The sequence below is a fragment of the Pituophis catenifer genome, unplaced genomic scaffold, assembly GCF_029215685.1.
Source record: "Pituophis catenifer annectens isolate HBS135680 unplaced genomic scaffold, rPitCat1.0.hap2 SCAF_2, whole genome shotgun sequence".
Taxonomy (NCBI): domain Eukaryota; kingdom Metazoa; phylum Chordata; class Lepidosauria; order Squamata; family Colubridae; genus Pituophis; species Pituophis catenifer.
Window position 1 is genome coordinate 272,180,010 of NW_027256882.1, and position 26,583 is coordinate 272,206,592.

General features: G+C 37.7%; 1 protein-coding gene across 1 annotated transcript in view; it reads left to right on the top strand.

Annotated features, from left to right (window-relative positions):
* The window catches only part of HCN1 (hyperpolarization activated cyclic nucleotide gated potassium channel 1), a 166,223-nt gene that overhangs the window by 95,415 nt on the left and 44,225 nt on the right, over positions 1-26,583 (top strand). The window contains exon 3 of the mRNA XM_070935902.1: positions 13,765-13,926. Within this exon, the coding sequence (XP_070792003.1) occupies positions 13,765-13,926 (162 nt within the window). The remainder of the gene's footprint in view (positions 1-13,764; positions 13,927-26,583) is intronic.

The window sequence follows — 26,583 nt, forward strand, 5'->3', positions numbered from 1 at the left end:
GGAGAGGGTATAACTGTGGATATGGCTTGCTTATTAAATGCTTGTGTAACTTGTTTAATGTGTGATATGTGTGATCTGTTTCTGTGTGTAAACAGAATTGTTTATTGATGTTACTTTATGCAAAGGGAAAGGCAGCAAGAATGAATACAAACACTATAGAGAAATTGGTTTGTTAAGTGTACATGGGAAGGGTGGTTGTTGTTTTTTTTTTTTTTTTTTTGCAGAACTCTTAACTGAAATGGCACTGAAATAACAATGACCAAAATTTGGGAAGTTCAATGCAACTTTATTAAGGGCATGGAATTTGCAGGCCAAATCTTTGCTCTTCAGCAGATCATTGCAGAATTGAAAAAATTAGAAATGTACCATTGTACATCTGTAGGTCTTAAGAAATTGTATGATAAACTTGAATTATGGGGTGTTTCGCTCGTGTGTGAGCAAAAGTTGAAGGCTGATTGTTTATGCATTAAAAGTAATAGATGAAAAATTATATGTGAACAGTAAATACTTAGGCATGTAATTAGAATTTCTGTTAATGAAGAGAAATGGATCAAGAATTTTCAGACATGTAAATCATGGGGGAATTTTACGGAGCACTATGTGATCTGTTGCATTAAATCAGTATAAGAACATGCATCTGTTCACTTCGTTTTAGGGAAGTGTGGCTTGAGTATGTCAAGAGAAACACAAAAATAAGTTGAATGCAGTTATAAATAAGTGACCTATGAACAACATATATTAAAAAAGAGATGAAGTCAAGAATGAATGGGTGCTGAAAGAATGTAGACGGAATAGAAAAATAAGGAACCAGTGTAGTTAGGTTATAGAAACAAAATGAATGAAGATCAAATTGCAAAACAAATACAGGAGTATATTTGAAAGAAAGGGAAAATTTAGAAAATCATTGGATTATGTTAATGAGACCATCAGAAAAAGTGGCTAAACCCAATCATGATGGACAGGACAGCAGAAACACCAGTCTCCAAAGCAACATAATTTGGGTAAATGTGTTGCTTTTTTGTGCAGCCATCTGCTTCCTCTTTTCATGGATAATTTATGTGAGCCTTGCATCTTCCTTTTAAAGAAAGAGAAGAGCAAAACATTTTGCTGAGAAGGCTGGAAGTAACATTATAGATTGAGAATTGTAATCAAAGATTGGGTATATGTGCTGAGGCTAACCTTCCTTTTTCAGCACTTTTCACCTCACTTTTGCCAATCAGTTTTTGCAGCAGAGTATCTCAACCTTTTATAAAGAAACTAGTCAAGTTTTGTGAAAAATTCAAGAGCTAGAAAATTATATTTGGTATGATATTCTCCTCTGCAAGCTGCCTGGTTTGTAAATTACTATGAGAAATTATTTTCTTGATTCTACCAGTAGAATTTGATATGCTAATAAATCAAGAAAGCCTTTTTGGTTTCTGCTTCCAAACTTGAAATTTCCATCATAAGAAATAAAGCTCTGCGTTATTGTTCTGTGGACAGACAGGCAGATACCACAAAAACTCACATGACTGCACAAACATTTATTTATATGATTCATATTGCTATTCTTATCAAATGAGTAATTTTAGGCAGCACAGAAGGATTATAAACCTACACAACCTCCTAAACACCAAACAAACTAACTATTAGAGCCCAAAAATGAACAATAATCCCAGCCATAGAAGAAACAAAGCACAACAATAGCAGGTCTAACTCCTGGACTTAAAACTCGACAGCCAGGTCTTCAGTGCCTTACAAAAGGCTGAAAGAGTTGAGGCCATCTCTGCTTTTATATAAGCAATCCTTTGATGAATAGGTGAGTTTGGACTATTGAATTAGTGATTCCCGGAGGTGGGAAAATGGACAAGAATTTTCTGAGGAAGTTTAGTATTCGTCCTTGTTTATTGCATTTTAATTAAATCCATATTAGCTATATTTCTGGAAAGTCATTTAAGAATTGGATGGATGGATGGATGGATGGATGGATACAGAGAGGGATGGAGGGAAGGATAAACTTGAATCAATGATAAAAGCAACTTTAATGATATATTAAATATATTAAAATATATTAAATATGTTATTAAATCACTGGTATTTCTGTCTCCTGGCCCCCACCCAAGGCTAGTTTATCTGAATTCAGGCTTTGTATCTGCATTACAAAATGCCCCACATTTTAAACGTTAAATACATATCTATTTTTATTTTGTGCTGAACTATTACTGTCCTCAAATACACTAAGAATTAAGTATGCACTAGGACTTCATTAAGTAACACTGCCTTCCAGGCGTAACCAAAAAAATTACACTCAGCAGCTTTTTCACATGTTCTGTCTCAGACACAGCTTTCGGTTTGAGCACTACTAAGTGTTACAAACTATGTAGGGCATTGGGACCACACACTTTAACTATACTGACATCAATAAGAAAGCTCCATTTATTTTCCGCAGGCACTGAATCAAGCGAACAGTTTGATATTGATCTTTTTGCCGAGAACGCCACTATCAACAATAGTTATGCCTCTCTATCATAGAAGCTGGATTGATTGGCAACGCTCAAAAGCTCTCCTCATTAGTTTTTTATGTGTTCTGGCAAATGGGGCAGCAACTTGTACTATATGAGATGTAATAATCACTCTCACCTAGGGCTGAGCAAATCTCTTTAGTTCTTTTACTCTTTAGTTCTTTCATTTTTCCAATTTAAATTTATTCTAGCTCACTTTCCTTTTGCAGACATTTATGACTACTTCTCCCCTACTTTTTGTGTATAGCATGAATGGGGGACTTTTCTTGACTTGTGGGCTTTAGCGCTTGCACCCACAGCCAAAGGTTTGTAGGTGACATCCCTGGAAAGGCTAGGGCCTAATTTTTTTAGCCTATTTCTTCCTTGAGAGGGGAAGAGTGGGAATCACAGCAGGATAATTCTGGAGTGCAAATAGCTTCTTTTTCCATCTTTGAAAAAATATGAAAATGCTCCAAAATTACTCAAAGAGCAAAGAGAGCTGAATTTCAGATTTCCATTCCCATTCCCAAAGACAACCTGGGGTGCAGTGAAAGAAAGAGAGAGAGAGAGAGAGAGAGAGAGAGAGAGGGAGAGAGGGAGAGAGAGAGAGAGAACGAACATAATGCTTCTGAGAATTAGTCATGTCAAGAAGACATTTGATCAGCATACCAGGGTGCAAAAATTGGCCTGAAATTACCTTGCTGTAGGGTATAGATTTGAGAAAAGCGAATTGGTTGAGTTTCACAGGAAATATTCTCTTTGTTGTTATGATGGGTTTGTAGTTTACATAAAAACAGACAAGGAATGAAGCCAAATTTCAGGTTTCTTTTCCAATCTGCCTCTCTCACTTAGAAAAATAGATAACGAGCATTGCTTTTGAAGGACACCAGCAGAGCAGGAGTCATTAAAAACCATGATTCCTGAGCCATCTGTATTTTCACATCAAGTGCAATGAAAGAAATGGATAGGTTGCAAGAGTTATAAGAATGGATGGTGTTCTGTATTTTGTTGTCTTCTCACCAGGATCTTGGAGACAAAGCCAAGACATGGTAATGCTAATGATTCATTATCATTAGTATTATCATTTCTCCTTCAAAGTTTAGGAGAAAGATTAAGTGATGGTGATGTCTATGCTATGCCATGTTTTCCTAAGGCTATGTCCTTCAGAGTCCTTCAGAGTTATAGTTACTTTTTTGGGGTGGGGGTCTTTGAGAAATGAGATAAGCTTTTAGATATGTCTTTGGAGAGCATTATATTTTAATCTTTGTATTTAGCTGAATTTTAACTCTTTTCATAAGAAAGTGGTTTTGTTTGGGCCAGTAACTAAGCAGGATCAGACTTGGATAGCACTTGAGAATTCCTGTCAGACTTATCCCATAGACCAGACATGAAACATGGCCAAATGAGATCATTCTACTTTATTGAAAAGATACATTATCAGAATCTTGCAAATCTGAAAATACAATTTTTCTACTGTCATCTTTACATCCCACAATTTAGGGAGTGTCCGTTCTTATTCTTCCTACTATGTGGCATATGTAGGCTATGCTTCCTTTTATCTGACCATTCCCTTGGCAGCAATTCTTTGCCTGGTCTTCCAAGGTCATTCGCACAAACCATTACAATTCCAGAATGATAGCTTCAACTGGGTGGTTTTAAAAAAATAAGATGAATGAAGGAAATAGCAAACCACTCTGTTTTGCTCCAAGAAAATGACATGAACATTATCTAGAAAATCACAGGAGTTGAGGCTGAGTTCTAGATATCTTTATTATTTATTTTATTTTTTTTAAAAAATATTCTTTCTTTGTCTGCCATAGTGAAAAAGAGGACTATATGCTGGAAGTCATATATAAAAGTCAACTGATTAAGTTATCTAAGGAACATAATAGATCATGGACCAACAACAAATGAGGTTGATAGGTGAACTGATGTGGTTCATTTGTCTGAAAGAACTTGGAAAGATGACAGCTCTTAAAAGTTTATAGGAGTGAGGGACATTGAATTTGTTTGTCAATAGAGGCCACCTCATTGCTTTCTATTAAGAATGGTTAGGTTAGCACAAGGACATTCAAACTTTTTCAGACTGTAGAACCTGTTAGTTAAAAATAATTCTGGAATTCTTAATAAAGTGTCAGATCTCTTCTGATAGAAGTTAGTTTTCCCTCTGTTCCTTTTAGTCTCCAAGGAACCATCTCCAGCTTTTGTGGGACCCTGTAGTCTCACAGAACACAGACTAAGAAATCTTAGATTAGCTTCCATTGGGTGTTCAAAAGCAGTAGCAGCAGGACCTGTAGCCCTTCTTTTTATGGACCTTCAGGAAATCTCTGAAATTGCTTTTATTCTTTGTTTTTCTTGAATTATATTTTTATGCAACTGAATTGATTTATAATTATCTTTTAAAACTTTCTGATTTTATTAGTGCATACCTCTCAAGTGATGATCCTTTTAAAGGTAATAATATTAAATAAGTACGTGCATATGAGAAGTGGTCAGCAATCTCGAGATTGGGGAGAAAGAATATCCTGATTGATAGAATTCTGCAATGTGCTGTGTATTATTTAAATAGGGTTTTGAAATTTTTCAGTAGGATAAAATGTACCACCTAAATATTAGTAGGTGATTATTTCATATGAAACCTTTGTCAGTAATTCATCATCATCATCACCATCATTTGTCTATCTTCTGCATGTTTCCAACCAATACGGTGTTAAGCTTTCTTATGTCAATTGGGTCCACAATACTTGCTGATGTTGTTGATCCAACTTGTTTTAGGTCTCTTTCATGGAAGCTTTTTATCAAGTGGGATCCATTCTATGACTGCTTTGGTCTATCTGCCATTAGTTCTTCCTATGTGATCAGCCCATTTCTATTTAAATTCTTTTATTCAAATTCTTTTACTGTCTTGATGATATCGTACACTTTCATCTGTTTTCTAATCCATGTGCAGGTCTTTCTATTTTGTCTTGTAATGCCGAGCATGTATCTTTCTGTGGCTCTTTGTGCCACTTGTAGCTTCCCTCCTTTCCTCCTTCCTTGTCAGTAATTAAAGGTAAAGGTAAACGTTCCCCTCGCACATATGTGCTAGTCGTTCCTGACTCTAGGGGGCAGTGCTCATCTCCATTTCAAAACCAAAGAGCCAGCGCTATCCAGAGACATCTCCGTGGTCATGTGGCCAGCATAACTAAATGCCAAAGGTGCACGGAATGCTGTTACCTTCCCACCAATGGTGGGCCCTATTTTTCCACTTGCATTTTTTACGTGCTTTCAGACTGCTAGGTTAGCAGAAACTGGGAAAAGTAACGGGAGCTCACCCTGTTACGCGGCACTAGGTATTCGAACCGCTGACCTGCCGACCTTTCGATCAACAAGCTCAGCCACTGAGCCACCACGTCCCTTGTTGTCAGTAATTACACTGGGATATTTTGCACCCAATTTAGGTTGCAAATTCTAATTGCACTTTCTAGTAGTTGAGGCCATACCACGTGCCTATCTCTGAGAACAATTAAATTGGCTTCTGTGAAAGAAAGAACATTTTTCACCTATTAGCCCCAAACGTTTGACTTGAGCAATTACCGTGAGTGTCATTAAGAGACATAACTAATACAAATAAATCATTCATTCAAATTAACAGCATATACTTTATAAAATTCAAAGTATTCTAGACATAAGAAAGTACTTGTCTGCTTTCTAATATATGTGGATAAAAAGAGATCATTAACCAGTTTGGGTTAAATCCCAATGCATATGTTATGCATTAGGCTAACCCAGTGCATATGTAATACATTTTTAAATATATAGCCAATCCAGTTACAAGACCAACACAATTTTTGTGATCCATTCTTGGATATTTTACTCTATTTTTCTCTGTAAGATATAAAAAGATTATACATTTTAATGTGGAAATGAGGAAGATTGCAATACCAGGAAACACTATTTTCCACAGGAAAATATATTATCAGCACACTTCCATTTATAAGTAAATAGAAACACTATATTTGCTTATCTTAATTGTGAATAGTAAATCTGCTATGCCAAGGCTGTACTTAAAACTGTCTAACAATTAACAAATGTTGGTTCTTACTAAATTAACTTAATTGAAAAGCATTAAGTACATAATTAGATACTGCATTAATTCAATATATAAATTATATAAGAGATACATTTAATAACATTTCCTAAATATATTGTCTAGATGCTTTTCCCCTACTTATTTATTTTCTTACAAGTTTTATTTATTTCCTTAAAAATTTTGAATCTTCTGAATTTATTTTAATTTTCCATTAGTAAAAATAGTAATTGGTCAATACTATTAAACATGATACTGAGGTTGATTTTAATCCTGATGTTGGGGCAAGTATTCTCAAACGTGGTGTTATGGCCTCTTCACATAATGCATATCACACATGATCACACATCATAAATAAATGAATTGTGAGACCCTCTCCATAAATAGACACACAAATCCTAAAGAAAGAAAGCAAATTTATGGATGCACCTAACTGAGATACAGTTGTCAAGGAAAGGATGCTTCTATGCTTCACAACAACCAAGTTGAAAGAGTCCAACAAGAATGGAATGTGCTCCAGCTAGATCATTGCTGGATTTTCCAGTATGATGCATTCTTTTCCTGCAAGAAGTAAAAAACAAAAAGCCTTGAGGCTTAATGCTTCCTAAAAAGAAGTCAAGAACAGCCAACCTTAGAGTAGGAAGAAGGCAAAACCAGGGAAGAGTACCTTGAACCTGCCTGAGATATATTGGATGGTGCCAGAGGTGGGTTCTACTTACCTTTACTACCGGTTCGCAATGGGATCGTGCATGCTTCTGCGCATGTGCAGATCACTGATGATGACATCCGGGGCAGTGGGCAGGGCCTCTTACCGATTTTATTACCGGTTCTTGCGAACTGGTCCGAACTGGGGGCAACTCACCACTGGATGGTGTTCAAGAACAGGTTGAAGTTGTTACAGGTTAAGCACAGAGGTTACTGAAGAAGATACTTAGTCCAGTCTAGTCCAGCAACAATAGCATAGTGAAGGTCACTTTTATTTATGCATAGTGGAAGCAAGTAACACACACACACACACACACACACACACCTCCACCTCCACTTTGCTGGCAGTCCCCAGAGAATCATATTTTATAATTTGAGTATCTCTGTGTTTGGGTACTGATGACAAATCTGTATTGGGGAATGACAACTCATTAATTCAAGCTAAAGTTATAGCTCCCTTAATCCATGTTGCTGAATCAATTTATTTGAAACATTCCCTTACAGCTCTTCATCACAATTGATTCTAGAATAATTTATAAAGTCTGAATATGTGGCCTGATTTTTAAATACATGAAGCATATGAGAGAGAGACTTGTGATTGGACCAGTTATATTACCCTTAAGTTACCAAAAATAGAGAGTAGATTTCAGCCATTTAGGCCACAACTTCTCCAATTATAGGTTACTTTAATAATAAATAATAATCTGGCATCTTTCCATTGCTGAGAATACTGTCACATACACTCAGCTTTATCTTATTTATTCAATTTCTTTTCATCTTTTTCTGTTTCTTTTTGCCTGTTATTACATCAGTTGCTTTAAAATATCATTTTAGATCTTAGATAAAAGATGTCCTGTTTTTAATCATTGTTTGACAATAATCCATCTAAAATCTCATCCAAGTAACAGTAATATTTTAAAAGATGTATTGGTGACATGAATTCTATTCCTATTCATAACTTAATCTATCCTTTCTATTGGCATTAAAATGTTTGGATTTAATTTTGTTCAGTGTGATCCTTAGTTACGGTAAATTGGGATTGTTTCTTTCTGTTGTTCCTTGCCGATTCTCTAATTCACTCTGCTCAGGATTCCAATTGTAACAAAGATAATTTTTGCAATACATTTGGAATAGGTGATGTAATTATTTGCAACTGGTTTCAGTTTCTTTAGTTTCTGTTCCTCCTTGGTACTGGAGGTACCTGTCTTTATACTACCACAAACATCTGTGCATTGATACATGCTACCCAAATCCCCAATCGGTGTTCCAAATTCAGTTCAGTATTCAACGATAGATGACACATGAAATTGCACAAATGAACTCAATACAGTTGTGCATGCAGTCACATCTGCACTGTGTTTTACAGCATTTGTTGCTCCAGTTCATATCCATGCGTCACAGTATGCATTAGAAAGTAACAGAAGTGAATATAAAAATAAAATATGCCCTATTTTTGTAATGTATGTGCAGGGGAAGGACAGTTTGCACCTTAATGTTGGAAATCTAAATAAATAAAAATATAAATGTTCGTTTGTTCAAAATCTTAAATCTCCGAAAGTTCTTCACCGATTGCTTTGAAATTTTGACACAACGTTGCATTCGAATACGCACGTGTTTTTATATACCTACTGTAGTCCCCGCTGCTCTGGAAGGCCCCGGTTTGAAACGAAAGCCTGTCAGGAGTCTTCTCCCCGCTTTTCAGGACTCCATGTCTGGCCTTTCCCCTGAGGTAACAGCAAGGGGTCATGGGAAATGTATGTATGAAATGTAATACATTTCATGGGAAATGTATTAATCCCCCCTTGGTTGGATTAATTTGTTGGTTTGTACTGAATGAGTCATCACCTGTATGTCCCAGAGAATAATCACTGGGAAGATTTACGAAGGCTTGATTTCCCCTTAAGGCGACAAACAGCTAGGAAAAGATGTTACTGTGCACAGAAGCATATTGGCAGCTTTATGGCGTCTAAAATTTGTAGATTTATTTTAAAGTCTCAGTTTAAAAGGTTATGACAGAGATTATAAACTGAGGTACGATTTATATTTAACATTATCTCGAAGCTTATATCAGTGATACATATAGACAGCTTCTTCTACCTGGTACCAGGGGTGGGTTCTATTTATTTTTACTACCGGTTCGCAGCAAGGCATGCACAGAAGCGTTTTGATGATGTTGGGGTCAGTGGGTGGAGCCTCCCGCCGGTTTTACTGCAAGTTCTATAGAACCGGTGCAAACCGGGGGCAACCCACCACTGCCTGGTACCCTCCAGATTTGACTGGCCCACCATTCAGAATTTGCAGGGATGACAGGCTAACATACTGTAAATCTCCAGGGTTCAAGTTGCACGACAAGTTGTTTTATGCTTTCAAATACACTAAAACAAATTTCTCATTTCAACTATGCAAATTTCAAAAGTGTTTTATAATTCAATTATGTTTTTCCATCCATATCATCATCATCATCATCAAAGTTGCAGTATAAATTGCAGCTTTTCAGATTTACTCATGGGAATGAAGCATATATACTTACAGTTTTAAAAAAAGTATATTGCTGTATTCTGTAGTTTTCCAAGCAAAAAATGTATCAATTCTGTAATTTTAAAGGAAAAATATCTCATATTTCAGAAAATAACTACATGTCTGTAGATGGATGACAGATTCAGTTCTTAAAGACTTAATTTAAAAAAGGTTCAGTTTTTAGCAAATTATTAAGTCAGGTTTATTCATTTTATCATTCAACCGTCACATCAACAAATTTATTTTTTATGCCACTTTTATTATTTTTTAGATAACTCAAGATGATAAGCATAGCAAATACTCCTTCTCCTATTTTCTTCTCAACAACAGAAAGAGGTGGGTTTGGCTCAGGGGTGAAATCCAGCAGGTTCTGACAGGTTCTGGTGAACCGATAGTGGAAATTTTGAGCAGTTCAGAGAATCAGCAAATACCACCTCTGGCTGGCCCCAGAGTGGGGTGGGAATGGGGATTTTGCAGTATCTTTCCCCTGCCACGCCCACCAAGCCGGTAGTAAAAAAAAATGGATTTCACCACTGGTTTGGCTGAGAGAGAATAACCAAAGTTACCCAGCCAGTTTAGAATATTTGTAGTTACTCTAAGTTAATGGTATGCTAAAGTAGTGGGTAATCAAGAAAAATCTACATAAATATTTAATTTTTCTCAAGGCTGGTAGATTGCCTTCTCCTTACTATTAAATACTGCATATTCTCCAAACCCCCAAATAATTATAGGCAATATAAAAACAGTTGTTCATTGTTAATTTCTCTAGGCTACTTTAAAAAAAAATTAAACTAAACTTCGGAAATGTCAAATTCCGAATAGTCGGAAATATCAAAACATTGAAAAGATCAGTTTTGCTCAAACTGTATTATATTTCATTTAAGAATAGTGTTAATGTTTGTAGATGATAGTTTATAACTATGCCAAAATATTCCCCTACAACAAATCTCCTGTCTTTTTATATTATTGTCAGGGTGCTTAGTAATTTCTTTTGAATTTTGCTACGTTTTTGTATTGTTAGAATAGAAAGAGTGTGCTGCTAACACTTTCTGTTATATAACTTTCCATTACTCTGAAGTCTTCCCCATGGGAGGAGTTAATATTATATTTCTCCTTCTTTTTTTAGACACAACTGAAATGTAGTAAGCTAGGAAGGCTGCAGTCACCTAATGAGAAAATTACAGGTAGTCCTCAGCTATTGGGACCAGAATTTCCATAAACAATGTGGGCATAAAGCATGTTGTCACATGATTGCATTGCTTAGCAACGGCAATTCCAACATTCTATATTGCCATTGTTAAGTAAGGATCACAAGTCGTTAAGTGAGTCCCAGGTAGTTTACAAGCAGACTTGCAGGCAGATAAAGCATGGTGCAAGCACAAAGGATGGCTGTTGCTGGGCAGGATAGTGTGGCAAGTGGCCCACAAAGGTAGGGCCAGTTGCAAGCCACTTAGCAGAGCAAAATACAACCTTCTCAGATGGCTTCCCTATTGCCTTTGCTTGTGGGAAGCTGGCAGGAAAGGTTGCAAAAGATGATCACGTGCCTATGGAACCCTGCAACTGTCGTGTGAGCCAGTTGCCAAGTACCCAGATCGCAATCACATGGGTGCTGTGACAACCATAACTTCAAGGACCAGTCGTAAATGCCCTTTTTCAGTGCCATCATAACCTTGAACAATCATGGTAAGCAAGGATTACCTGTGTACTATAAAAGACAGGGCACTAATTTCAACTCCTCAATATGCTGACACTGTAAATCGCTTAGAGAGGGCTGTAAAGCATTGTAAAGGAGAATATAAGTCTAAGTGCTATTGCTATCTCAATTTATGTCTAAGAATACACATGATCTAAATTATGTCTAAGAATTATGTCTAAGAAATTATGTCTAAGAATACACATGATCTAAACTAAACTAAACTAAAATTCTCCTTTGAAAGTCATTTCAAAAATAATCTATTTTTCAAACTGATGAAAATTGTGGTGGTAGTGAAGAATCCTTAGAGTGCTAATAATAATTTATAAAATTGAGGGTGGCATAGGCAGCAATTCATTCATGTCTTATGTCTAGAGGAAAACTAGGAATGGTATACCCTATTATTGTAATAGGGCATTATAACAAAAGCTTGAAAGCCTGCCTACATTTCTCTCTGACCTCCTTATTTTAACAAAGTCATATACTGAGTTTCTTTCTTATGCTTTGACCCCAGGGGGTTATAACTAGGAGTGAAATGTTACCAGTTTGGACTGGTTCAGGAGAACTGGTAGTAAAAAAATGCTAGTAAACAAAATGCTACCAGTTTTGGGGAACCGGTATTTCTGACGATCAGCTGTGCCATGTGATTTATATTCGCTAGAAAGACGGAAATCCTGCTTTCTAGCGAATCTTAAATCATGCGGCATAGCTCTCCCCTCCTTGCTGTTCTACTCACCTTTGCAGGCTCAGAAAAGGCTTCTTAATTGTCCTTTCTCAGCGCTGTGTGGTAGTGCCTGCGGTGCGCATGCATGTGAAGCGCACGTTTGGCGTGCATTATGCATGCACGTGCGAAGCAAACCGGTAGCAAAGCGAAGCGGTAGCAGACTTCAGAGCATTTCACCCCTGGTTATAACTGATTCTCCAAGTCCCCTCTAAATGGCTCTTCCACACTAAGCTCAGTTTTAAATTTACACCAACTTGGGGCAATCACTCAATTCTCTCTCTTCTTCTTTTTCTTTGTTACTATGTTTAAGACTCATGTTTTTCCTCTCATTGAGTGAGAAATTACATTATTACTTTATTACTTTGTTTATTTATTTTTTGCTTTAATTTATATGCCACCCTTCTCCTGAGACTCGGGGCGGCTTACAATGCATTAAACAATAGCCTTCATACTTTTGTATATTTATACAAAGTCAGCTTATTGCCCCCACAATTTGGGTCCTCATTTCACCTACCTTAGAAAGGATGAAAGGCTGAGTCAACCTTGAGCCTGGTGAGATTTGAACTTGCAGTAATTGCAAGCACCAGATGTTAATAACGGTGCTTTAGTCCACTGTACTACAGGCTCTTTATATATTACAGATTATTGTTCTCCAATAACTTTGCTTTTTTCCTTAGCTATAAAAATGGGTGGTTACATTTGTTTGGAGGATAGGAAAGGGATGTGAACTTTTCAGATCTATTGTTGCTCTCCATATTACAGTGATATTGGTTGAAGTGCTTTTTGAAATGAATAATTTGAGTAACACTTTTAAGTAAATATCATCAACACGGATTTGCAACATGCATATTCCATCGTAGAATACAACAGCATGGTTTTCTCCATTATACTTAGCATTATTTGGCCATCTAAATTTACAGAGAGACATCACTGGGAAAACATACATTCTGATAATTCTGATCAAACAAATCTTGATCACACCATTCCAGTAAAATAACATTCTCATAATCAATGATGCCTGCAAAAATATTTTCTCATGAATGATGAGAGGAGCCTCTAGTAATTATATTTCATTGTGATAAAAGACATTGTTACTATTTGAATTGAGAGTTTTCCTTCTGATATTTTTTGTATTTAGTGTAACCCAGGGCATGCTTCAACTACTTCAGGGTGGTAGATTGTAATCCTTCAACAAATCATGAAGAAATCCATATCATAAATTATCAACGTCTTTAATTTAAAAAAATGTAAACTAAAAAGTGAATCAAGTGAAGGAAAAAGAAAAGCAATAACGGTTTAATGATTATTTACTGACATTTGTCTGAAGTTATATGTTAATTTAATGTAGCTGGAGACTACTATATGTTAGGATAAACTCATATAAACAAAATGGAATTTTGGAACAAAATTTGCCCAGTCTTCTGTTGCCTTTCCAAAATGATTGTCTTTCATTCTCAGTTCTGCTCAGCTTCTAAGGACTTTATTCAGTCCACTGTTGGTTTTCCTTAATGAGGCATAACTCAATGGTAAAATCTTGGTTTTGATGACCGCGTATTGTCTGTAATTTTACCTGCAGATTTTCCACATGACCTATGATCTAGCCAGTGCTGTGGTGAGAATCTTCAATCTCATTGGAATGATGTTGCTTCTTTGCCATTGGGACGGTTGTCTTCAGTTCTTGGTCCCATTGCTTCAAGATTTCCCAGAAGATTGCTGGGTGTCCCTAAATGGTATGGTTGTAAGTATTGTTCATTTTTCATTGTGTTTTTTCAGACGTTCTTTTAAGCTTGTGAAAGGAAGGAAGTTAATTAAGAACTTATTGTCTTTAGCGATGGAAATACTGTCAATGGCTGAATTTCAAATCTGCCTCAGAGAGGAATGTGAAAATAAATCGAAGGACTAGAACAATAAAACATAATTTCATTGAGTCAAGGATTTGTTTATTTCAGGAAGGGATTTCAGGTATTTTCTAGGGAGAAGGAAGAAATTTTGCTCTGTATTTCTCAATTCTCACAGTATAAAGTCAGGCTATAAAAAAAGATGCTAATGAATTACATATAGACATCATGCCACCATTTTTGCATCTATGGATAGAATATGATCAGTATAATAGATTAAATAGGATCTCCAAAGACAATATTTGGGTATTTGCTGGATGCGATACCAAATTGTTCATTTTCTAAAGATGGCAAACATTAAAAACTTACTAGAAAATTAATTAGAGTTGTTGCTCTTACACTATGAAGTGAACATAATTTAAGTCACTAATAGTCTCTATAAACTGCTAACATCTACCATCATCACATTTAGAACAACATGATACTCATTCCAATAACATACTGTTGGAGAATAATTCAAACCATCTTCTGAATATATTGAGCAAATGGAGAAAGTACTGTAGAAGAACCGTAGCATAAAAAACATAATTTTCCATTTAAATGAAAAGCCCCCTTCTTCCATAGCTGAAAAGCTTTAAACTTTCTTCACTAAAACTGACATTTTTTGTCCAATATCAAATGTTTATATTTTGTAATAACTTAAACATTTATTTAAAAATAAAAAGGTATAAAAAATAAACAGTAATTTTCTTATTTTTTGCTTAAATTCTGCTTATTTTTTGGACAGAAATGGTTCTTCACACTCACAAGAAGCTGACTGATAAAGTAGGCAGTTGGATTAAAAAAAATCGTTTAAGAAAACGATGGTATAGAACTGAATATTGTCTAGTAACACATACTCAATAAAATTAAAATTAAGGAGAACTGGAGTTGCCGTTAACTGGCTTAGTATAGCTTAGGTAGCTTCTTAATTATATTCTCACCCGCCCAAAAGTAACTTCTTAACCTTTTAATCACCGACATTGTTACAAAAAGTTTGACATTCTAAAGAAATGCCCATGGCTTTAAATATACCATAGAAGATATACAATGTGATTGTTTCAATTGCTCTGGGAATATATCTACAAAACCTGAGACTCAGCAACTAAATGCAGAGAAGCTTTTCTACCATTACTTTTCCATGTAGTCTCTTCTATGTTGTGCAATTAAGATGAAGAATCAATATGGTACTTCTGGAATAGCTTGTGCAGCCAATTTTTTTCCAATTGCAAACTTGATGCTAGCTCTACATGGTATTCCATGGAGTTAGCAAATTAAGTGTAATGATTCCATGACTTTCAATAATCAGTCCAGATTTCTGACTGAGTCCAAAGGAAATTCACAAGCAAATCTAGGAAATATGAAGGAAAAGTATTGGGATCAAAAGAATTAGGGATCAATACATTGAGGCAAAACAAAAAGTATGCTGAAATCTTAATAAATATTCATATATATTTTTAGCTGAAAGAGGCTCTCATTCTCAGAGTGCTTTAGATTTTTTAAAAACTTACTTCCCAATTTGAAAAACTATATAAGTGTTGTGACTCCGACCCCCAAGCCCGTCTTATCAGAGGCAGAAGACTCCGAAGGTGAAGGAGAGGAGTTGGCCAGGCCTCCCTCTCCAGGACCCTCCTCTCTGGCAATGCCTCACGTGTCTCCCGAAGGAGAAGAGATTGGCCAGGAGCCAGGTATCTCCAAACAGTCACAGTTGGACAGAGACGGAGATAAGTCTTGGCTGGATCCACGCCAGCGTCGGAGAGACAAGCGCACGCAGCAGAAAAGGAGGCGTGCCAGAGATTAAGCTGAATCACTGGACCACACCCCACAGGGGATAAAAGGGGTGTGGTGGCCATTCATACTCTGTGACGGACAAAACTAAACAACTAGCGAGTCGCATTGTATCTCTGAAACTACGTTATCTGCCTGCCTTGGATTAAATACGGACTGGACTTGACAATTCTGTGGCTTTGTGTATTTGTTTTGGTTTATCTGACGGAGGAGGAACACCTCCCTCTGTGAGTAAAGTTCTTGGCAAGCAGCTACTGGGTTGCTGCCAATCCTGTTATCAAAGGAATTTATTGTCTGCAAGTTTTATTTAACTCCTGGCTGACTGTTTGTGTGCGTATGTGAGACGGGAACAGAACATCAAGAGATTTCATTGTGTCTTACTTTGAAATGGGGCATGGGAAGCAAAGTTGCAGACTACTGGAAAGATGATTGGATAACAAAAGACATGATGTTCTCTCCCTCATTCATAACATTCATAATTCTCTCTAATAACATTCATAATTCTCTCTTATTCTCTCATTCATAATTGTTCTGACCTAGGCTTCCTTAGAAAGCATGAAGCAAAGTCTTAATCCTGGTAAAACCTCTTTTATTAACACGACTGTGAATTCTGTTCATTCACAGTCAACAAGGCTTTGGCAAACAGTCTTTCAGAGGAATGTTTATCAACCCCCACCTTATCTCACTTGGAACGCTGCCACAGAACCAATTTCCAAATGCAGAGCAAGGCCAAACTTGGAACCTATTCTATTAGAGTCACGAACAGGACCTTCCAATCTTTAAACAAGGTGAACTAATTGCTTCCTGCAAAAGCCCGCATCCTGTTCGCTCCTCTTTTATATCCTATGGGATGGGCCAATCATCTCCAAGGTGTGGCCTTACTCCTGAGTCCACCTTGCTTTCTTAATTGTTCGTGTCTTCTGGCAGCTCTGTGCATGCACACACTGGGAATGGGCTCCAGCTGTTCCTCTGCCTCACTGCTGTCTAACTCCCTTTCTGCCTCCAATGCAGAGCCCTCGCCAAGTTTTGCCCAGCCCCCAGGACTGGCCCAAGTTCTTCCCCAACCTCCTCACTGTCCAACTCTGCTGCCAGATCCACTGGCCACCAGCGGACCACAACAATAACATAAATAAGTGCGAGAACACCAAACTCCATCCACATGTGAGAAATTCATTAAGATTCTCTCCATCTTTGAAAGAAATTTCAGAAGCAAACTCTCTTGCATAAATTGCCAGAAAATTGCATGAGATTTTTTTTTCCTGCAGGACACTTAGCAAAACAACAAGACAGAAACTCTCGAACATAATTCAAAGAGCTGTTTGACATTTTAAGAACATGCTTCCTGTTTAGAACAGCTTTCTCTTTCACCAAACAGTAGCTAATTGATTGTCAGGCATAGAGAAGCTGGCCCATACTCAGTTAATCAAATTTACTTCTTTGAAGCAATGCCTGTTTACAAGAATCTCACCAGACTGACTGCATTTTCTTAGGAACAACCAGATAAGCCTTCAGGGAGATAAGGCTTGTGTAGCTTTCTGATGTGCAGAAAGTTCAGCCCCATCTATACATCTTTCCCCCACTCTAACTGGAAATTCTATCATATAAAATAAAGCAATCTTATTAATATTGCAGTTTTCATCATTATTGTTACATTAAACAGGGGTGGGCAAATGTGGCCCTTTTACAACCTGTGGACTTCAACTCCCAGAATTCCTGAGACAGCTGTAGACACTTACAAGGTAGACTGAACGGAAGCATGGCATTGAAGCAAAATCACTGGGTGCATTCTAGCTAGGAACCTAAAGCTGGGTTGCCTAGTCTCAGCCCAACACCTAAGCCACTAACCTACTTTTTGCCACTGGTGACCCCAGAAATTGATAGATTCTAAAACTGAACCCCACTGCTTTCAAAAATTTTAACAACTTTTAACTTATTCCATGGTTCATCACACCATCAGCCTGATATCAGACTGGATTTGATGTTTTTTGTCCCTCTGTCGTATCCTTCCCAAGGTCCTGGGATAGGCAGTTGTGGCTGTTTGATGATGTTAAAGGTATCATCGGAGGATGTAAGCTGACCTAAGTACAGCTGCCTTTTGTAGTTGACTGATGGTGATTTTGTTAATGCCGATTGTGTTCAAGTGGTGCTCTAGTTGCTTTGTGACTGGACCCAAGATGCCTATTACTATTGGTGCTCCCTTTGTTTTCTTTATTGCTGTTATTATCACTATTGATACTGAACCACTATCATTGTTATTATTGCTTCAGCTATTCCATGTCATTATTCTATTTATCCATTCTGAGTTATTTTTATTTGACATAAATATTATTTTCTTAGCCAGTTATATTTTCTTTGACTTATTTGTATCGTTCCCCTTTCTCTTTTTCTTAGTTTTGATTTTTTTTTTTTGACTATTGTGGTCAGAGTCTCTTACATGTTTCTGCCAATCTTTGAAGACATTCAGAAACCTCTAAGCTGATCAGCTGTACATTTGCTGACATCCTGCAAGTGCAGCTTTTCAAACAAAATGGTGACTTCAAAAATGTAATTACCCTAATAAAAAAGTAGGTCAGCAAGTTGCTGAGTGGTGTGTCTTGATCTTCCCCGTGCCCTTGGTGTTTAACTTTTTTTATAGCTCCCTTCCCCAGCCCTTACACAGGAAACTAAAAAATGCACATTTTCTACAGAATTTTGTAAGCCAGGTGTTGAATGAAAGGAACAAAAGCACTCCTCAATGAGCTAGTCAGACTGAAAGAAAGATTTTGTATTGTGTCATGTAGAGAGTTTCATAAAAGACAGCGAAAAGCAATCCCAGCGCAATCACCTTTGAAACTCAGGGAGAATTAGTTGCCTACGTTACATAGAGTAACTCTGTGCGTGGTTGTGTAGGAGGGAGTTCCAAAGAAACTACTGGGATTTATTTCCACATTAAATCTGCAAGTCAGAAAAGCAAGCAGACAGACATCTCCACTGGTACTTAGGGATTCCATTTAGTATTTCTTCAGTCCTTCTCTACAACTGGCATATTAAAATAACATACATTTCTTTTCAGTTTCACAGTTCTATATATTTCTGTAAAAACAAGACTTGGCTTGTTTTAATTATGACCAATTTTGTTGCACTGTTGTACTGAACTCATTGTTGAAAAGAAGGATCAGGCAGCTATATTTTAAGGAAAGCCATAGTATTCCCCTAAAATGAAAATACTATTAATAATTAGGATAAAATAGAAGAAACTGAAACCATTTTTACTTCCATAAAAATATATAGCAATAGCAATAGCACTTAGACTTATATACTGCTTCCCAGTGCTTTACAGCCCTCTCTAAGCAGTTTACAGAGTCAGCATCTTGCCTCCAACAATCTGGGTCCTCATTTTACTCACCTCAGAAGGATGGAAGGCTGAGTCAGCCTTGAGCCAGTCAGAACTGAATTCCTGGCAGTGGGCAGACTTAACCTGCAATATTGCATTCTAATCACTGTGCCACCATGACTCTTTACATTTATAGAAATTTATAGAGCCGGCTCTATAAATCTAATATAAATTTGACCCAGTTATGAGATCTAAGGGTTCAAAGAGGATTTTCAGTCAAAAAGATCCATGACACTCCACTTTAGCACATCAACACAAGATGCTCCGGTGTTTTGTAAGAGTTCTCTTCTATTTGAAATACTAAAAAAGGTTTCGAATTTATGAAACTTTAACTTGTTTTGTCTATGGAAATTCTCAACCATCCAAGGTCAAGGTTGTCCCAAAGATGCTTTTCAAAAGGCAACTGGACTTTCTTGGTTATTTCTTGAAAAAACAAATAAATAAATCCTTCCACTCCCCACCATTCAGTCAGATCCAGGGAGACTTTTGGATGGAGAGGCAAAATATTTTCATGAAAAAAAATTAAGAAAGTCCTGTTGCCTTTTGAAAAACAATGATGAGAATGATGGTGTTGCTTGCTGACCAGAGGAGTTAATAAAGTGGTTAAATGTCTTGCAATGTTGTAGGTGACTGACCTGATGCTGCTGACAATTGGTCTGAGCGGAGTTCCCTCTTTGTGGATGTTAATTTGTTTTCTATTCCAAAGGAAGGTATAAAATGAAACTAGAATGAATCAGGAAAATGTTAAAACAATGCATCTGTGTTTGAGCTTGATAATTTTGGACTTGTCCTTTTGAATAATTCATTCTTTTCATCAAATCCGTTGCAGTTCTATTTCAGAAAACACTGGGCTGCATGCAATAACTGGGGAAATGCTTTATATATTCTCTGTGTTCACATAAAAATGTTTTTCTTTTTTAACAATACTTTAGTCCCAAGAAAGCAGTTTAAAAACAAAACATTGATAGATAAAATAATAGCTATGAATAACATCTATAGATGAAATTTAAAAAATTACTTTAAGAATGGGAAAATGAAATAAACAAAATTATCATTGTTACCAATATACTGGTACCAGTATGACATATGAGTGGGAGTTACCAAATGTTCTAACACTGAGTCTTTTGATGATATTGATGGTAGTAGTTCTTTTGGGAAATTGGGAGACCATGAGTTCTACCTTGGACACAAAGCCTGATTGGGGACCATGAGCAGTCACTTTCGCTCACCTGTAGGAAGGAGGCAATGGGAAGGAGACAAGCTGTAGAAAGGAGGCAACTGCATCTGAAAAACTTTGCCAAGGAAACTGCAGGGACTTGTCCAGACAGTCTCTAATTGAACAGAAGTGAAAAAATTCTGCTGTAAGGAAATCTGAAGAATCAAACCCTCCAGATATTATTGAACTATATCTCCAGTCATCTTTGGGTTTTCAACATGCTAGTTCGGTGGTGGTTAACCTTTTCAGCATCGAGTGCCAAAACTGGAGTGCACGCACCAGAGCTCCAGAATCCAGAAGAGAGTAGCTGGCCAGTGTGCATATATGTGGCGTCCAGCTGCACTTCCAGGTTCCATCTTGTGCAGTTGGTCCAGTATGCATGTGCACTAACCTGTTGCTCTCTTCCAGGTTCCGGCGCACGCATGCACATCCGCCAGCTGGTCTTCATGAGGACCAGCTGGCTGGTGCACATGAGTGCACCAGAACCCAAAAGAGAGCATCTGGCCGGTGCGCATGCATGCCAGACCAGCTGTCAGGTGTGCATGCGTGCGACAAAATCTGGAAGAGCAGCTGGCGATGGTGCGCGTGCCCACAGAGAGGACTTTGCATGCCACCTCTGGCACGCGTGCCATAGGTTCGCCATCACGGTGCTAGTTGCATCCGTACTCTGTAATGGTATGTGGGAATAACCTTGGGAGAAAAAGTGTAGCGATGCTTTCTAGACAATAGTCAGATAAGAGGAATCGTAATCCAGAGCTGCATAGCGGGCAGAGCAAGAGACTCGGGAAGAATGTTCCTTACATTATTGAACTGTGTGTCAAACTCTGGCGGAGGTTTACCATACCTGGGGAGTGGGGGGCTTGGACCATTGAGACTGTGAAGGTGAAAGCAGGAGAATTGTACTTTCGGACTTGCAGGATTTTCTTAAGACAGCTTTACAATAAAGTAGAATTAGCTTATCTGGCCATGTTTCTGGTCTGGCCTACCTAGTAAGGCTGACAAGTCTTAACAGCAAAGAAATTTTTATTGACTCTCCACATGTTGTAAAAACTGAACTGGAGCTTTCTGGAAGTCCTAACAACAGCCTAAGATTCCATAAACTAAACTTCATCATCTAACATTTGCATTGTTCTTTTTTTTTTTTTCCCCTCCTAGTGTTTTGCTGCAAGTATAGCGTCTGGGTTTTTAAAAAAAAAAATCGACAAAAGTGTGGACCCATTGGCTGTGATAGGAATTGAGCCTGATGTCATGTGCTAAAAGAGAATTGTAGGGAGTTGAATTGAAAGGTGTAAGTGAAGGAAAGTACTAGGCCAAACAGTCTAATTTTAGAGAGGAGCTAACTAAGGTTTTGATGGATATGTCACTGGGCCAATACTTCTAAAAATGGAAAAGAACAAGACAAAACCTGAACAACGTCATGTCAGAAACTGAATTAATTAAACTGACTGAATACAGTTTCTTTTCATTAAAAATTAATTTTGGCAGTGACTTCGATAGGGTTTGTGGTAGCAACAGAATTCCCAAGACAAAACAGCATAGAGGAAGCCAGAGAAAAAGACAAGTTATCAAATAGAGGCTGAAGACTGTGATTATTATTTTTAATGAAAGTTCTAGCTCATAATAACAGGTGAAGTGGTTATACTTTTGTAAGGATAATGTGCATTTCTAAGTTTAATGAAAAGTTGCATTTCAGCTGACAAAGATCTTTTGTTGAAGGTCACTACTGATAAAGGAGAATATTTGTAACTCAGGATTGAGTTGATTACTAGAAATGAGGAATCCTTTCTATTCGCTGAGATTGGTTGTTTTCTTGAAATGTAGGTAGCATCAGTGCTAGTAGGGAGTGGGCTGTGCTCTCGTTTTATATTCCATTGATCAGTATATGTCAGTGATGGTTAACCTTTTCGGCACCGAGTGCCAAAACTGGAGTGCGCACGCCGGAGCATCAGAATCCAGAAGAGAGCAGCTGGCTGGTGCTCATGCGTGTGGCGGCCAGCTGCACTTCTGGGTTCCATCTCATGCACGTGCACTGGCAAGCTGGTCTGGCATGCATGCGCACTGGCCTGTTGCTCTCTTCCAGGTTCCGGCATGTACATGCTCACCGGCCAACTGTCCGGCATGCATGAATGCGACGGAACCCAGAAGAGCAGCTGGCAATGGCTCGCGTTCCCAGAGAGAGGGCTCTGCGTCAGGGGTGAAATGCTTCTGGTTCAGACCGGATCGCCCGATCTGGTAGTGATGGCAGCAGGTGGTTCAGAGAACCGGTAGCAAAAATACCTGCCCCCCCCCACCCCATGCCCAGCTGAGCCATGCAATCATCAGAGGCTGTTTTTTTTACTTCTAAAAGCATTTTTTCTACAACCTCTTCAGCCGAAAAAATGTTTTTAAAAGTTAAAAAAAAAAAAAGCCTCTGATGATCGTGTGGCTCAGCTGGGATCATCAGAGGCTTTTCAAAGCATTTTTTTCTGCAACCCCTTTGGCCGAAGAGATTGCAGGGAAAAAAATGCCTTTAAAAGCCTCTGGAGATCCCAGCTGACTTGCCTGATCATCAGAGGCTTCTAAAAACATTTTTTTTCTGCAACCTCTTAAGGTTGTAGAAAAAATGCTTTTAAAAGTAAAAAAAAAAAAAAAAGTTGGCCACACACACCCAGTCACATTACCCCACCACCACCAAGCCACGCCCACAGAACCAGGAGTAACAAATTTTAGATTTCACCCCTGCTCTGCATGCCACCTCTGTCACGCGTGCCATAGGTTCACCATCACGGGTATATGTCATAAGTTGAATGACTTTAGTCAGAAGAAAGCACCACTGAATTCAGTTGGTCTTTATTTTGATGTAGCTATGAACAGAACTGCAAAACCTGCCCTGCAGATTTCATTAATGATCCATTTCTTTTTCGTGCCTCTATTTTACTGGTTCTTTAATCATCATAGTTATTATCTCTTTTGACTATAAATTCAAGAAAAGTGGGATATGTTTTTGTATACGTACCCACACTTTTAGGCCTTTTGCTGTTGATTTTCTTCATAATATATCAGTAAGAGCATTAAAATGGGTTATGCAGTTATGTGCAGCTTTTCTCCCTCCCTCATGTTACTAGAGCCTGTATTTAGCTAATGAAAGTTAACTAAACAAGATGATGGACGAGAAATATTTATTCACACAAATAGCTTTTGATGAGGATTAGACAAACCAGTAAAAGATATTCCATCGGTGGCTATTGACATCATCAGTATGATTATTTGATCCACTAGTTCAAACTTTGACATTTAAAGCTCAAATCTTATTGGAATAAATTCTTAGGGGGCTGAAATTTAAATTTTAAATTCTATAAAGATCAATGTTATGCAAAGGATGTTGTTCATCCTTTTAATTGTTTTTGGGATATGTTATTTTCCTTACATTGTGTTTTTATGCCGATTTATTTGGTTGGGTGTCTGTTTTAATTATTGTCTAGCTAGGTGGATATATCTAATAACTTTAGATTAATGTGAAAGTAAAAATTATAAAAAAAAGTTAAGGAGGCTCAAACCAGGTTAGTATTTACATGAGAAATCACCAGGATTGTAGTCTAGATTAGAAAGTAGAACAGAAATCCAGAATATTGATGTGTCTTTTTATTTGCCAGTATTAATTAATTAATTAACTAATCAACAAATTAATTTTTATACTGCCTTTATTATTTTTATAAATAACTCAAGGCAGCAAACATACCCTTTTCTCCTCCAATTTCCCCACAATAACAACCATGTGAATAGGTTGGGTTGAAAGAGAATGACTGGCTCAGCTAGTTTTTATGCTTAAATGCATACTTAATTCTTGAGAAAACAGAAGAAAAATTATGTTTATGGTCATATAACTTAATGCATGAATGAAATACGATAATTAGAAGTAGATATTTTTATAGCTGGATGCTCTAAATAATTACGTAGTGTTTGAAATACAGGAGCCAGAAATACCTTTCCATTCCCTTGCAGCTAGTTTTGATTGTTTTGAGCTAAAACCCTGTAAAAGATCATTTTGTTCACAAATGCTGCAAATAGCATGAGTTTCCCAGTGAAGATACCAGTGTACAACAAATGAACAGTCTAAGTATTTAGGCTCAAAATATCCCAAGAAACTGCTATAAATCTGCTTTCTCTTTTCAGCATAGCAGAAGCAGCTGCTCTGAAGCAATAGCAATTCTGCAGATCTTTGCTACCAGATTGTAGCAGCTGGAGCTATCCAGCTGTAACAAAGAGCGGAAGGAAAGAAAGGATAGCCTCAGTTAGGCAACAACCTTCAACCTTGAAAATCAATTTGTCTTTGAATGTCAAAAGTATGGATGAATGGTGATAATGAATAAAGCTGCCATGTGGCAATAGAACTGATCTGCTTAACAACAGGAGGCTTCCCTAGGAGTAACCCCACCCAACTCAAGTTATAACACTGTTTTATAACAGATGCTGTTATCATGTTATCATGTACTACACAGTACATGTGCAGATTTTTTTTCCTCTTTTTGAGGAAGAAAGAACCTAACCGTCAAGGTTCCAAGTAACAGCCTAGATGAAATCAAAACTCCAAGGCCAGAGGTTTCTTCAAAGTATAGATTTATTAGGCATGTCATATTGCCACAGGGACGCAGTGGCTCAGTGGCTAAGACGCTGAGCTTGTCAATCGAAAGGTCGGCAGTTCAGCAGTTCGAATCCCTAGTGCTGCATAATGGGGTGAGCTCACGTTACTTGTCCCAGCTTCTGCCAACTTAGCAGTTCGAAAAAAATGCAAGTAGAAAACTTTGGTGGGAAGGTAACAGCGTTCCATAAACGCCTTTGGCGTTTAGTCATGCCGGCCACATGACCACGGAAACGACTTTGGACAGCGCTGGCTTTTCGGCTTTGAAACGGAGATGAGCACCACCCCCTAGAGTCAGGAATGATTAGCACATATGTGCGAGGGGAACCTTTACCTTTATATTGCTACAGCTGGTGAAAACCGGACTCTGAAGCTCTCCAGGTTTTCCCCCCAAATCAAAATCCCCCCACTACACACAACCATCACATGCCCCAATCAGGTCCCAGTCCCAGACCCGGATGACACCCATCCACGCCCAGCCAGATGCTGGTGAGAGTGTCCTTGGCTCCCAGGAGAAAGAATGTTATTTTGGCTACATATTTCCCCAGCTATCGCTACTCCCCCCTCCCTTTCCCACAGCCTCGCTGTTACAACCCTGAAGACGTTCCAAGATGGCTCCAGGATTGACACTAACTTGATCATGGTTAATCGTGATTATCAAAAACCTTCTCTAAACCAGGCATATAAAACAATACCTGAATCAAGATTCATATATTTGTTGTGGCCTCAAATTAATTGAACTTTTTCACAGTAAAATCTATTGAACTGAACTGACAGAAAAGCCAGTCGGATATAGCAGTCAAAAAATCTAAATCTTATTTTCAGACCTGCATCATGTAGTGATGTTGGCAGAGACTGTATGATAATACAGAGTCCCTTGGGATAGAAGAGTCCCTTGCATAGAAATGCAATAAATTAAATTAAATTAAATTAAATAATGAAAGAGTTGTATTCTTGGTCTGCAGCCTCACTGATTTAGCAAAAACTGGGCCCAATCTCATCATTATTTTTATTCCCATTGGATTCAAAGGAAAAATAGTAACAGTACTGATCCCACAACTGTCATTATTTCAGACCAGTTTTAGAAGAACGAATGGACTGAGTCTTGGAGTTTACAACTGCTGAACTTCTGGACATCAACAGTACTATAGGCTGTCATGAATACTTCAGTAGAAGTTATTGTGAAATAGCTATAAGTCTTTCTCTGCTGGCAGTGGACGTCTTATCTTCCCACATACGATTTCCCAGAAAAAGTAGGATTGTTCCTTTAGTTGTTCTTTAGCAGCATGAGGCCAATATTTAGAAGGAAGCATCTTCCTGATTAAGAAGAGTACAACAGACCTTTAAACATAGAACAGGTCTGTATTTAAATAGAGTTTGCTGAAGAAGACTTCTAAATTAAGGCTTAGACTTGGTAGACTAATTGCAAATAATCAGTGATCACTGCTTTTTACAAATGTGAAGATTTTCTGGTACCCTCAGGCTTGATTATATAATCAATCCTCGGATAAACAGCTCTGGTA